This window comes from Salmo trutta, chromosome 19 (genome assembly GCF_901001165.1).
Source record: "Salmo trutta chromosome 19, fSalTru1.1, whole genome shotgun sequence".
NCBI classification, from domain to species: domain Eukaryota; kingdom Metazoa; phylum Chordata; class Actinopteri; order Salmoniformes; family Salmonidae; genus Salmo; species Salmo trutta.
In genome coordinates this window covers 1195758-1210780 of record NC_042975.1, presented here as the reverse complement: position 1 = coordinate 1210780, position 15023 = coordinate 1195758, and the positions used below count along the sequence as shown (strand labels likewise).

Here is a 15023-nt window from a genome sequence, read left to right as displayed (position 1 = left end):
GTTCCGGGATTCTTCCGATGGCATTGAGGAGTACACCACATCAGTCACTGGCTTCATCAATAAATGCACAGATGACATCGTTCCCAAAAGGGACCACAGGTACATACAACAGCCAGAAGCCATGGATTAAAGGCAACATCCGCACTGTGCTAAAGGGTAGAGCTTTCAAGAAGCGGGACTCTAACCCGGACGCTTATAAGAAATCTCGCTACGCCCTCCGACGAACAATTAAACAGGCAGGGTGTCAATACAGGAATAAAATTGAATCGTACTACACCGGCTCCGACGCTCGTCGGATGTGGCAGGGCTTGCAAACTATTACAGACTACAAAGGGAAGCACAGCCGCGAGCTGCCCAGTTACACGAGCCAACCAGACGAGCTAAATTACTTCTATGCTCGCTTCGAGGCAAGCAACACTGAAGCATGCATGAGAGCATCAGCTGTTCCGGACGACTGTGATCACGCTCTCTGTAGCTGATGTCAGTAAGACCTTTAAACAGGTCAACATTCACAAGGCTGCGGGGCCAGACGGATTACCAGAACGTGTACTCCAGGCATGGTCTGACCAACTGGCAAGTAAGTGTCTTCACTGACATTTTCAACCTCTCCCTGACTGAGTCTGTAATACCAACATGTTTCAAGCAGACCACCATAGTCCCTGTGCCCAAGAACACTAAGGTAACCTGCCTAAATGAATACCGACCCGTAGCACTCACGTCTGTAGCCATGAAGTGCTTTGAAAGGCTGGTCATGGCTCACATCAAAACCATTATCCCAGAAACCCTAGACCCACTCCAATTTGCATACCGCCCCAACAGATCCACAGATGATGCAATCTCTATTGCACTCTACACTGCTCTTTCCCACCTGGACAAAAGGAACACCTATGTGAGAATGCTATTCATTGACTACAGCTCAGCGTTCAACAACATACTGCACTCAAAGCTCATCACTAATCTAAGGACCCTGGGACTAAACACTTCCTTCTGCAACTGGATCCTGGACTTCCTGATGGGCCGCCCCCAGGTGGTAAGGTTAGGTAACAACACATCTGCCATGCTGATCCTCAACACAGGTGCCTCCTCAGTCCCCACGCGTAGTAGAGCAGGTTGAGAGCTTCAAGTTCCAACAAACTATCATGGTCCAAACACACCAAGACAGTCATGAAGAGGGAACGACAAAACCTATTCCCCCTCAGGAGACTGAAAAGATTTACATTTACATATGACGCGATGGGAGCTATCAAATCATTCTGAATGGATTTTGACATCTCAGAGAAGACAGTAGAAACTCTCATATGTTCAGCAAGTAAAGCATTGCATTGTGCATTTACATCTGCAAGCTCCTTGTACATTTACATTTACGTCATTTAGCAGACGCTCTTATCCAGAGCGACTTACAAATTGGTGCATTCACCTTATGATATCAAGTGGAACAACCACTTTACAATAGTGCATCTAAATCTTTTAAGGGGGGGGGTTAGAAGGATTACTTTATCCTATCCTAGGTATTCCTTAAAGAGGTGGGGTTTCAGGTGTCTCCGGAAGGTGGTGATTGACTCCGCTGTCCTGGCGTCGTGAGGGAGCTTGTTCCACCATAGGGGTGCCAGAGCTAGTAGACCGGCGACGACGACCGCCGAGCGCCGCCCGGCCGAGGAGGGGCACCATTTTCTGTGGATACTGTGACAGTACCCCTCCCCTGACGCGCGGCTCCCACAGTGCGCCGACACTGTCCTCGGGGACGGCCCGGAGGGCGAGGCGCCGGCCGGTCCGGACGGAGACGATGGAACTCCTGGAGCATAGTGGGATCCAAAATGTCCCTCACCGGAACCCAGCACCTCTCCCAGTCCACGAGGTACTGCAGGCCCCCTACCCGACGCCGGGAGTCCAGGATGGCCCGGACTGTGTACGCCGGGGGCCCCTCCGATGTCCAGGGGGGGCGGAGGGACCTCCCGCACCTCAGCGTCCTGTAGTGGACCAGCTACCACCGGCCTGAGGAGAGACACATGAAACGAGGGGTTAATACGGTAGTATGATGGGAGTTGCAACCTATAACACACCTCGTTTATTCTCCTCAGGACTTTGAACGGCCCCACAAATTGCGGACCCAGCTTCCGGCAGGGCAGGCGGAGGGGCAGGTTCCGGGTCGAGAGCCAGACTCTGTCCCCCGGATTATAAACGGGAGCCTCACTGCGGTGGCGGTCAACGCTTTCTTTCTGTCGACCTATCGCTCGCCTCAGGCATTCCTGGACAGCATTCCAGGTCTCTTGAGAGCGCTGTACCCATTCCTCCACCGCAGGAGCCTCCGTCTGGCCAGGGCACCAGGACCGGCTGATACCCTAACACAACCTGAAAAGGTGACAGGTTAGTAGAGGAGTGGCGCTGAGAGTTCTGGGCCTTCTCGGCCCATGGCACGAACCTCGCCCACTCCCCTGGCCGGTCCTGGCAATACGACCGCAGGAACCTGCCCACTGGTTAATGCGCTCAACCTGCCCATTACTCTCGGGGTGAAAACCCGAGGTCAGGCTGACCGAGACCCCCAGCCTCTCCATAAACGACCTCCACACCCTGGAAGTAAACTGGGGACCCCGATCAGATACGATGTCCTCGGGCACCCCGTAGGGCCGGAAGACATGGGTGAATAGGGCCTCCGCAGTCTGTAGGGCCGTAGGAAGACCGGGTAATGGGAGCAGACGGCAGGACTTCGAGAACCGATCCACAACAACCAGGATGGTAGTGTTCCCCTGAGATGGCGGGAGATCCGTAAGGAAATCCACCGAGAGGTGAGACCAAGGTCGTTGTGGAACGGGGAGGGGCTGTAATTTCCCCCGAGGCAGGTGCCTAGGAGCCTTGCACTGGGTGCACACTGAACAGGAAGAGACATAGTGTCTTACATCCTCAACCAGTACTTTCCTTTCAGGCCTCGCACTGTCCGTTCCACTCCAGGATGACCCGAGGAGGGTAGAGTGTGAGCTCATCGGATCAGGCGATCGCGAACACCAAGCGGAACGAACTTCAGACCCGCGGGACATTGAGGGGGAGTGGGTTCCGCCTGAACCGCTCGCTCGATGTCCGCATCCACCTCACCGGTGCCACTAGACAGGACGCCGGGAGTATGGGAGTCGGATCGATGGTCCGCTCCTCGGAGTCGTAGAGACGAGACAGTGCATCGGCCTTCCGGTTCCGAGACCCCGGAATGTAGGAAAGGGTGAATTGGAACCTCGTAAAGAACATGGCCCACCTGGCCTGACAAGGATTAAGTCAACTCGCTGCTCGGATGTACTCCAGGTTACGGTGGTCGGTCCAGATGAGAAAAGGGTGACGTGCCCCCTCAAGCCAATGTCTCCACACTGTCAAAGCTTTGACCATGGCCAACAACTCCCTGTCCCCCACGTCATAGTTGCGCTCCGCCGGACTCAGCTTCTTAGAAAAGAATGCACAGGGAGCGGAGCTTCGGAGGAGCGCCCGAGCGCTGCGACAGCACTGCTCCGACCCCAGCCTCCGTCCACCTCTACTATGAATGGCAAAGAGGGATCTGGATGCGCCAGCACCGGAGCGTCGGTAAACAGAACCTTCAGACGACGGAAGGCTCTGTCCGCCTCTGCCGACCAACGCAGTCGCACCGTACCCCCCTTCATCAGTGAGGTAATGGGAGCTGCCACCTGACCAAAACCCCGGATAAACCTCCGGTAATAATTGGCGAACCCCAAGAACCGCTGCACCTCCTTCACTGTGGTAGGGGTCGGCCAATTACGCACGGCCGTAACGCGATCACATTCCATCACCACCCCTGTGGTGGAAATGCGATATCCTAGGAAAGAGACGGCTCGTTTGGAGAACTCACATTTCTCAGCCTTGACGTATAGGTTATGCTCCAGCAGCCGCCCAAGCACTTTGTGCACCAGAGCCACATGTGCGGCGCGTGTGGCGGAGTAGATCAGAATGTCATCGATGTACACCACCACACCCTGTCCGAGCATGTCTCTGAGAACCTCATCCACAAAGGATTGGAAGACAGCAGGAGCATTTTTCAACCCATACGGCATGACGAGGTACTCATAATGGCCAGATGTGGTACTAAATGCGGTTTTCCACTCGTCTCCCCCTCGGATACGCACCAGGTTATACGCGCTCCTGAGATCTAGTTTGGTGAAGAAGCACGCCCCGTGAAATGACTCCACCGCCGTAGCAATGAGAGGTAGCGGGTAACTGAAACCCACTGTGATCGAATTTAGACCTCTATAGTCAATGCACGGGCGCAGACCTCCCTCCTTCTTCTTCACAAAAAAGAAGCTCGAGGAGACAGGGGATTTAGATGGCCGAATGTATCCCTGTCTCAAGGACTCAGCGACATATGTTTCCATAGCCACTGTCTCCTCCTGAGACATAGGATACACGTGACTCTTAGGAAGGGCCGCGCCAGCCTGGAGGTTTATCGAACAATCCCCCTGTCGATGGGGTGGTAATTGGGTCGCCTTCGTGTTACTGAAGGCGATAGCCAAATCGGCATATTCAGAGGGAATGTGCACAGTAGAGACTTGGTCTGGACTCTCCACCGTGGTTGCACCGATGGAAACTCCTATACATCTACCTGAGCACTCCCTCGACCACCCCTTAAGAGCCCTCTGTCCCCATGAAATTTGAGGGTTGTGAGTGGCTAGCCAGGGGATACCCAGTACCACTGGAAACGCCGGGGAGTCAATGAGGACGAGGCTGATACGTTCCACATGGCCCCCCCACGTCGCCATAACCAGTGGTACAGTAGCCTCCCCCACTTGGCCGGACCCTAGTGGTCGACTGTCTAAGGCGTGCACAGGGAAGGGGTGGTCCAGCTGAACCAGGGGAATCCCTAACCTTTTAGCGACCCCACGGTCCACGTCCGCCGCCCTGCCCTCCGGGGGATGATCGAATACCACCCGGAAGCGGCGGGTGAACTCTGGGTAGTCACCCCAAGCCGAGTCTGGGCCATCCCAAACCGCGTTGGCCCATTCCAGGGCTCTACCCGTAAGACAAGAGACGAGGGCGCTCACCTTTTCTTCGTCGGAGGGAGAGGGGCGAACGGTCGCCAGGTAGAGTTCAATCTGTAGTAAAAACCCCTTACATCCCGTAGCTGTCCCGTCAAACTCCCTGGGTGGCGTAATCCGGATGCCGCTCGCGCCCGCTTCAGGTGGGGTTTGTAGAGGCGCCGGCTGAGGAACCGGAGCTGGTCTGGTGATTGAAGCCCCTCTCTCCCAGTTCTCCAATCTGGCCAGCACTTGGTCCATCGCCGAGCCCAGGCGGTGGAGGAGGTTGGAGTGCTGTGACACCTGTTCGGCCACTGACGGTGCTTCTGCTCCTGCTGACTCCACATTTATTTTGGTGCGGGATTCTGTCACGGTTCCGTAAGGCAGGAGGAAAAGGTAGAGTCAAATGCAGGAGACGTAGTCCAGTTGTGCCGTAGAACGGTATATTTATTTTGGTGGAAAAAACCCACTCGGCGTAACACAAGGGCATAGGGTGTGCCCAGAGACCACCCGGGAACACAGTTAACCCCGAGAAAACCAAGATACGCACGGGGCGCAGCCCGGCAAATATAACATTCCTCTAGCGAGAAGCCGCTGGGGAAAAATGTGCAAAAAAACACAAACGTTCACAGACCTGCCCGCTGACGAATAAACAATCCCGCACAAAACACAAACCACAAGGAACAAACTAAATACCCCCCCACTAATTACAGAAACGGAAACAGGTGCGGACTTAAACAGACAAAACACAACGAACACAGAACATAGATCGGTGGCAGCTAGTAGACCGGCGACGACGACCGCCGAGCGCCGCCCGGCCGAGGAGGGGCACCATTTTCTGTGGAGACTGTGACACTGTTTTGTTCGTGCGTTCAAGACACTGTCCGAATGGTAAAGAAGGGTGACGTGCACGACACATTTCGTGACAAAAAAATTCTAAATATTCCATTACCGTACTTCGAAGCATGTCAACCGCTGTTTAAAATCAATTTTTATGCCATTTTTCTCGTAAAAATGCGATAATATTCCGACCGGGAAAGCATGTTTAGGTTCAAAGAGAGAGAAAATAAAAACATGGGGTCGACTCGTGCACGCGCCTCAGTCCCATTGTCCTCTGATAGAGCACTTACCAAAAGCGCTAATGTTTTTCAGCCAGTGGCTGGAATTACATCATTCAGCTTTTTCCCGCCTTCTGAGAGCCTATGGGAGCCGTAGGAAGTGTCACGTTACAGCAAAGATCCTCAGTTTTCATTAAAGAGAGCCAAGAAGAACAAGAACTTGTCAGACAGGTCACTTCCTGTAAGGAATCTTCTCAGGTTTTTGCCTGCCATATGAGTTCTGTTATACTCACAGACACCATTCAAACAGTTTTAGAAACTTTAGGGTGTTTTCTATCCAAAGCCAATAATTATATGCATATTCTAGTTTCTGGGCAGTAGTAATAACCAGATTAAATCGGGTACGTTTTTTATCCGGCCGTGTAAATACTGCCCCCTAGCCCAGCTTCTACCCCCAAACCATAAGACTCCTGAACAACTAATCAAATGGCTACCTGAACTATTTGCATTGTCCCCTCTTATTTTTCTTAGAACTGCATTGTTGGTTAAAAGGGCTTGTAAGTAAGCATTTCACTGTAAGTTCTACAGCTGTTGAATTTGCTGCATATGACAAATAAAAATGGATTTGATTTAACTGTCTCTCCCAGGGGATCATCCTACCTCAGATGTACACAGCAGCAGCAGCTAACCTCATTAACCTGGCTGTGAACTACATCCTGATCATCAGCCTGGAGATGGGAGTCATGTACTGCCCTAGCTTCCTCTCCTGCTCCTATCCTCTTCTTCCTCTCCTGCTCCTATCCTCTTCTTCCTCTCCTTCTCCTATCCTCTTCTTCCTCTCCTTCTCCTATCCTCTTCTTCTTCCTCTCCTGCTCCTTTCCTCTTCCTCCTCTCCTCCTTCTCTCCCCCTCCTCCTGCTCTTCCTCCTCTCCTCCTTCTCTTCCTCCTCTCCTCCTTCTCTCCCCTCCTCCTTCTCTCCCCTCCTCCTTCTCTCCCCCTCCTTCTTCTCTTCCTCCCCTTCCTCCTTCTCCCCTCCTCCTTCTCTTCCTCCCCTTCCTCCTTCTCCCCTCCTCCTTCTCTTCCTCCCCTTCCTCCTTCTCCCTTCCTCCTTCTCTTCCTCCCCTTCCTCCTTCTCCCCTCCTCCTTCTCTTCTCCTCCTCCTTCTCCTCCCCTTCATCCTCTCAATTACTGTAAATGTGTTGTTATGTATCATTTCTGTGTGTGTGTGTGTGTGTTTATTGATCCTGTGTCTGTGTTGTTGTGTTGTGTAGAGGCTCTGCTATAGCGAACAGCCTGTCTCAGATCACCATCTGTCTGCTCCTCTACTTGTATATCTGTTGGAGAGGACTCCACAAGAACACATGGACAGGTCAGACACATACTCCCTCTGCTGGCCAAATGTGTTTATTGACGCCTATAGATATTTGTTTGTTTTTTAGCGATGACTGATGTGTGGGTGCTTCTCCAGGCTGGTCCAGTGAGGCTCTCCAGGAGTGGGGTTCCTACATGCAGCTGGCCATCCCCAGTACCCTGATGGTCTGCTTCGAGTGGTGGGTCTGGGAGATAGGAGGCTTCCTCGCTGGTCAGTCTGTGTGTGTGTGTGTCGACAGTTATACTTACTTAATAGGAATTAAAAACCATCCGACCAACGGTATCGGGAGAGGCGAAGGTCGAGAGCCATGCGTCCTCCGAAACACAACCCCAACCAAGCCGCACTGCTTCTTGACACAATGCCCCATCCAACCCGGAAGCCAGCCGCACCCAATGTGTTGGAGGAAACACCGTACACCTGGCGACCTAGTCAGCGTGCACTACGCCCGGTCCGCCACAGGACGATGCTGTGCCAATTGTACGCCGCCCCATGAGTCTCCCGGTCGTGGCCGGCTGCGACAGAGCCTGGACTCGAACCCAGAATCTCTGGTGGCACAGCGAACACTTTGATGCAGTGTCTTAGACCACTGAGACAGAGCCTGGACTCTAACCCAGGATCTCTAGTGGTACAGCTAACACTGTGATGCAGTGCCTTAGACCACTGCACCACCCGGGAGGCCATAAGAACATCTATTTTTGGGTTAATTCCGTATTCCGTGTGGTTGCAGGGTTAATTCTGTATTCTGTGTGGTTGCAGGGTTAATTACGTATTCCGTGTGGTTACAGGGTTAATTCCGTATTCCGTGTGGTTACAGGGTTAATTCCATGTGGTTACAGGGTTAATTCCGTACTCCGTGTGGTTACAGGGTTAATTCCGTGTGCTTACAGGGTTAATTCCTTATTCCGTGTGGCTACAGGGTTAATTCCGTATTCCGTGTGGCTGCAGGGTTAATTCCGTGTGGTTGCAGGGTTAATTCCGTGTGGTTGCAGGGTTAATTCTCCATGGTTACAAGGTTAAAACAGAAACAACTCAAAGGTCAACAGCTTAGGCATTCATTCTGAGTGGTTAAGGTTAGGGCTATGGTTTGGGGAAGACTTTAAAAAGACGTGCTATTACCATCAGGTCTATTTCTAGTCATCAGGCTGCTCTCTCCCCACCCTTAGAATCTAAAAGGGTTCTGTCTAGAATCTAAAAGGGTTCTTCGGCTGTCCTCATTGGGAGAACCCTTTGAAGAACCCTTTTTGGTTCCAGGTAGAACCCTTTTGGGATCCAAAAGGGTTCTACCTGGAAGCAAAAAGGGTTATCCTATAGGGACAGCCGAAGAACCCTTTTTTCTAGGAGTGCACTTCTCTCTCTCTCTCTCTCTCTCTCTATTTTCTTTATCTCTCTAGGTATGCTTGGAGAGGTGGATCTTGCAGCACAGCATGTGTTGTTGGAGATAGGAGCCATTACCTACATGGTGAGAAACACACACCTACCTAGTTACCTCTTCCCCATAACTCTCCTCACCCCTTAATCACTCTGAACTCCAAGATCACCTTCTCCCCCATTCACCACCTCCCACTGTCTTTATGTCTCAGTGTTGTACACTATTCACCCAGCTCCCACTGTCTTTAGGGATAGTATACACCAGGGATACACCAGGGATACACCAGGGATACACCAGGGATAGTATACACCAGGGATAGTATACACCAGGGATAGTATACACCAGGGATACACCAGGGATAGTATACACCAGGGATAGTATACACCAAGGATACACCAGGGATACACCATGGATGGACAACGCTTATTGCAGCGGCATGGACAACTAGAGGGATCTGAACTCATGAGTGAGCCGCCACCACCCATGTATTTTACTGGCAGAGAAGGGTTGGATGGAAACCTGGTTCCACTCACTAATTGATTGTACTACGTGTGAACACACATATTTCAACATTAGCCTGTGTGGTAACTAACTGTGGGGTCCTTGCCCAGTTCCCTCTAGGTGTCCATGCCGCTGCCTGTGTGGTAACTAACTGTGGGGTCCTTGTCCAGTTCCCTCTAGGTGTCCATGTGGCTGCCTGTGTGGTAACTAACTGTGGGGTCCCTGTCCAGTTCCCTCTAGGTGTCCATGCCGCTGCCTGTGTGGTAACTAACTGTGGGGTCCTTGCCCAGTTCCCTCTAGGTGTCCATGTGGCTGCCTGTGTGGTAACTAACTGTGGGGTCCTTGCCCAGTTCCCTCTAGGTGTCCATGTGGCTGCCTGTGTGGTAACTAACTGTGGGGTCCTTGTCCAGTTCCCTCTAGGTGTCCATGTGGCTGCCTGTGTGGTAACTAACTGTGGGGTCCTTGTCCAGTTCCCTCTAGGTGTCCATGCCGCTGCCTGTGTGCGGGTAGGTAACGCTCTGGGAGCAGGAGACACTTCCAGGGCTCTACTCACCTGCAAAGTAGCCCTGGTGCTCTCAGGTAAAAACATGCTTAGCATTATATTGTTAAGTTGCTCAATAAAAAAAAAAGCAACAAGGGGAACAAAGTTTCAGACAAAACAATGTACATACACTAACAAGATTAAACAAAAGTTTAGACACACATACAGTACAACAATTACATATTACGTTAAAAAAACACAAATGTCATGACTAAAGACATCTTCTATTATATACACATCGATCAAGTGTTTAAACTCCTCCAACATGACTAGATCATCAGATTTAAAAAATGTTCAGGAGAGAATTCCAGGACCACGGAGCGAAGTAGCTAAAACTATTTCTACCATGACCTGTTCTAATTCTTGGTACTGTTAGAAGCAAATATTGGCGGGAACTGGAACACGCTTTCGTATACACGTCGATCCAGAGCATCCCAAACGTGCTCAATGAGTGAAATGTCTGCTCAGTATGCAGACCATGGATGAACTGGGACATTTTCAGCTTCCAGGAATTGTGTACAGATCCTTGCGACATGGGACTGTGCATTATCATGCTGAAACATGGACGTACTAACAACTTCTCTAAAACGACTTTGGAAGTGGCTTATGGTAGAGAAATTAATATTCAATTCTCTGGCAAAAGCTCTGGTGGACATTCCTGCAGTCAGTATGTCAATTACACACTCCCTCAAATCTAGAGACATCTGTGGCAATGTCTTGTGTGACAAAACTGCACATTTTAAAGTGGCCTTGTATTGTCCCCAGCACAAAACAGTTTTCGTATTGACTGACCATGTCTTAAAGTAATGATGGACTGTCGTTTCTCTTTGCTTATTTGAGCTGTTCTTGCCATAATATGGACTTTGTCTTTTATCAAATAGGGCTGTCTTCTGTATACCACCTCTACCTTGTCACAACACAACTGATTGGCTCAAATGCATTAAGAAGTAAAGAAATTGCACATATTAACTTTTAGCACCTGTTAACCTCTATGGGCTATTCAATAGCCAGTGGAACAGCGTGGCGCGAAATACAAAAACCTCAAAAATGCAATAATTTAAATTTTTCAAACATACAACAATTTTACACCATTTTAAAGATAAGACTCTCGTTAATCTAACCACATTGTCCGATTTCAAAAAGGCTTTACAGCGAAAGCAAAACATTAGATTATGTTAGGAGAGTACATAGCCAAAAATAATCACACAGCCATTTTCCAAGCAAGCATATATGTCACATAAACCCAAAACACAGCTAAATGAAGCACTAACCTTTGATGATCTTCATCAGATGACACTCCTAGGGCATGATGTTATACAATACATGCATGTTTTGTTCAATCAAGTTTATATTTATATCAAAAAACAGCTTTTTACATTGGCGTGTGATGTTCAGAAAATGTATTCCCACCGAAACTTCCGGTGAATTTACTAAATTACTCATCATAAACGTTGACAAAATACGTAACAATTATTTAAAGAATTATAGATACAGAACTCCTTTATGCAATCGCTATGTCAGATTTTAAAATAGCTTTTCGGCGAAAGCACATTTTGCAATATTCTGAGTACATAGCTGAGCCATCACGGTGAGCTATTCAGACACCCGCCAAGTTCGAGCACACTAAACTCAGAATTAGTATTAGAAAAATTGTATTACCTTTGCTGATCTTCGTCAGAATGCACTCCCAGGACTGCTACTTCCACAAGAAATGTTGTTTTTGTTCCAAATAATCCATAGTTATGTCCAAATACCTCAGTTTTGTTCGTGCGTTCAGGTCACTATCCAAAGGGTAACGCTCGAGCGCATTTCGAGACAAAAAAATTCAAAATGTTCCATTACCGTACTTAGAAGCATGTCAAACGCTGTTTAAAATCAATTTTTATGGTATTTTTCTCGTAAAATAGCGATAATATTCCAACCGGACAAGTGTATTCATTCAAAGAGGAAAAGAAAAAACAGCGTGGTCATGTGAATGCGCATACCCAATCTCTTTGTCACCAGGCAGACCACTGAGATACTGAGCTACTATACTCTGCCCAGAGACAGGAGACGCCTCAATCCACTTTCTGAAGGCTTTAGAGAGCCAATGGAAGCCTTAGAAAGTGCTACATAACCCCACAGATACAGTAGTTTTGATAGAGAATCAAAAGAAGAACCACAAATTCTCAGACAGGCCACTTCCTGCTTGGAATTTTCTCAGGTTTTTGCCTGCCATATGAGTTCTGTTATACTCACAGACACCATTCAAACGGTTTTAGAAACCTCGGAGTGTTTTCTATCCAAATCTACTAATAATATGCATATTCTCGTTTCTGGGCAAGAGTAGTAACCAGTTTAAATCGGGTACGTTTTTTATCCGGCCGTGAAAATACTGCCCCCTAGCCCAGACAGGTTAATTGAAATGCATTCCAAGTGACTACCTCATGAAGCTGGTTGAAGGAATGCCAAGAGTGTGCAAAGCTGTCATCAAGGCAAAGGGTGGCTACTTTGAAGAATCTAAAATCTAAAATATATTTTGATTTGTTTAACACTTTTTTTGGTTACTAAATGATTCTATATGTGTTATTTAATGTCTTCACTAGCATTCCACAATGTAGAAAATAGTAAAAAAAATATATATATATTAAAAAACTTGTGTGTCCAAACCTTTGACTGGATACTGTATATTGTTTTATATATTGTTGTATATATTATTAATCTAGTTGTATATGTTGTTTGTGCTGCAGGAGTGCTGGCTGTGTTCCAGGGTATTGCCATCGGTAGCTCCAGGCATGTGTTAGGCTATATCTTCACCTCAGACCAGTGAGTGTTAGACAATATATCATTTATTATTAATAGACAATGTGGTCTGAAATGATTGAAACCCTTGAGAATGATGAGCAAAAATGATTATTATAAATTATAGAATTCAAGTACTTAGCTATATTTGTATGCACCAAAAAATTGGGGAAATTATATTATTTTCAAATCAAATGTTATTAATCACATGATTGGTAAATAACAGGTGTAAACAAACAGTGAAATGCTTACAGCCCTTCCCAACAATGCAGAGAGAGAGAAAATAAAACAATATGTAAATAATGACAGGAGGAATATGTGAAGAGCTACGGGGTAATGGAGATAAGCACAGACAGGTAGGGGTAAAGGAAAGATAATAAACAGTAACAGCAGTATACTGTAGGTAGGGGTAATGGATAGATAATAGACAGTAACAGCAGTATACTGTAGGTAGGGGTAATGGATAGATAATAGACAGTAGCAGCAGTATACTGTAGGTAGGGGTACAGGATAGATAATAGACAGTAACAGCAGTATACTGTAGGTAGGGGTAAAGGATAGATAATAGACAGTAACAGCAGTATACTGTAGGTAGGGGGATAGATAATAGACAGTAACAGCAGTATACTGTAGCTAGGGGTAAAGAATAGATAATAGACAGTAACAGCAGTATACTGTAGGTAGGGGTAAAGGATAGATAATAGACAGTAACAGCAGTATACTGTAGGTAGGGGTAAAGGATAGATAATAAACAGTAACAGCAGGATACTGTAGGTAGGGGTAAAGGATAGATAATAGACAGTAACAGCAGTATACTGTAGGTAGGGGTAAAGGATAGATAATAGACAGTAACAGCAGTATACTGTAGGTAGGGGTAATGGATAGATAATAGACAGTAACAGCAGTATACTGTAGATAGGGGTAAAGGATAGATAATAGACAGTAACAGCAGTATACTGTAGGTAGGGGTAATGGATAGATAATAGACAGTAACAGCAGCATACTGTAGGTAGGGGTAAAGGATAGATAATAGACAGTATACTGTAGGTAGGGGTAAAGGATAGATAATAGACAGTAACAGCAGTATACTGTAGGTAGGGGTAAAGGATAGATAATAGACAGTAACAGCAGTATACTGTAGGTAGGGGTAATGGATAGATAATAGACAGTAACAGCAGCATACTGTAGGTAGGGGTAAAGGATAGATAATAGACAGTATACTGTAGGTAGGGGTAAAGGATAGATAATAGACAGTAACAGCAGTATACTGTAGGTAGGGGTAAAGGATAGATAATAGACAGTAACAGCAGTATACTGTAGGTAGGGGTAAAGGGTAGATAATAGACAGTAACAGCAGCATACTGTAGGTAGGGGTAAAGGATAGATAATAGACAGTATACTGTAGGTAGGGGTAAAGGATAGATAATAGACAGTAACAGCAGTATACTGTAGGTAGGGGTAAAGGATAGATAATAGACAGTAACAGCAGTATACTGTAGGTAGGGGTAAAGGGTAGATAATGTGTGTGTAGTGTGTAGTATGTGTTTGTGTGCATCTGGAATTTTCTAAACGTGCGCCGAATACAACAGGTATTCGAATACAACAGGTGTGTCACCTTACAGTGAAATGCTTACTTACAAGCCCCCAATCAACAATGCAGTTGTTCAAAAAATACGGATTTACAGCAGCTTTTACAGTGAAAGAATACCATGCTCTAAAACTTTGCATATACGCTGCTACCATCTAGTGGCCAAAATCTAAATTGCAATAATATATTGTGGCCTTTCTCTTGCATTTCAAAGATAATGGATTAAAAAAAAATCATGTTTTTTTTCTTTGTATTATCTTTTACCAGATCTAATGTGTTATATTACTTTCACATTTCCACAAACTTCAAAGTGTTTCCTTTTCAAATGGTATCAAGAATATGCATATCCTTTCTTCAGGTCCTGAGCTGGAGGCAATTGGATTTGGGTATTTTATTTTAGGCAAAAACATATTTTTTTTAAAGGTTCGATCCTGTGACTATTTTGTTTCCGCTGGTTCTGGGGCCCTTGTCTAGGTCAACGACATCACGAACGTTACCCAGTGCCAAACATTTGGTTGCCTCTGCCAGGGGGCTGAAACATGGCCGTAAGTGCATCTTTCAGCAAGACAATACCCAAACACACAGCAAAATCCACAAAGAAATGGTTAATTGGCCACAAAATCCCAATTTTTTTCAATGACCATCATAAACTACGGACTTGAAACCTATCGAAAGCTAAGCTAATATAAGCTAATTTAAAGGATATGGAAAGACTGTGTTGGGGTCTAAGATCCCCTCCAACTCATACATATATTTTAGAAATAGTCTCAGTATCTTCGCAAGGTGAAGTATTTCAAAGGTATTTACAAA

The 15023-nt window shown here is 47.1% G+C and overlaps 1 protein-coding gene across 2 annotated transcripts in view; it reads left to right on the top strand.

Annotated features, from left to right (window-relative positions):
- slc47a1 (solute carrier family 47 member 1) overlaps positions 1–15023 on the top strand; it is a 40745-nt gene that overhangs the window by 14167 nt on the left and 11555 nt on the right. For both annotated transcript variants that reach the window (XM_029699388.1, XM_029699390.1), the window contains exons 7-12: positions 6709–6806; positions 7333–7430; positions 7530–7643; positions 8825–8892; positions 9774–9882; positions 12574–12649. In XM_029699388.1, the coding sequence (XP_029555248.1) occupies positions 6709–6806; positions 7333–7430; positions 7530–7643; positions 8825–8892; positions 9774–9882; positions 12574–12649 (563 nt within the window). The remainder of the gene's footprint in view (positions 1–6708; positions 6807–7332; positions 7431–7529; positions 7644–8824; positions 8893–9773; positions 9883–12573; positions 12650–15023) is intronic.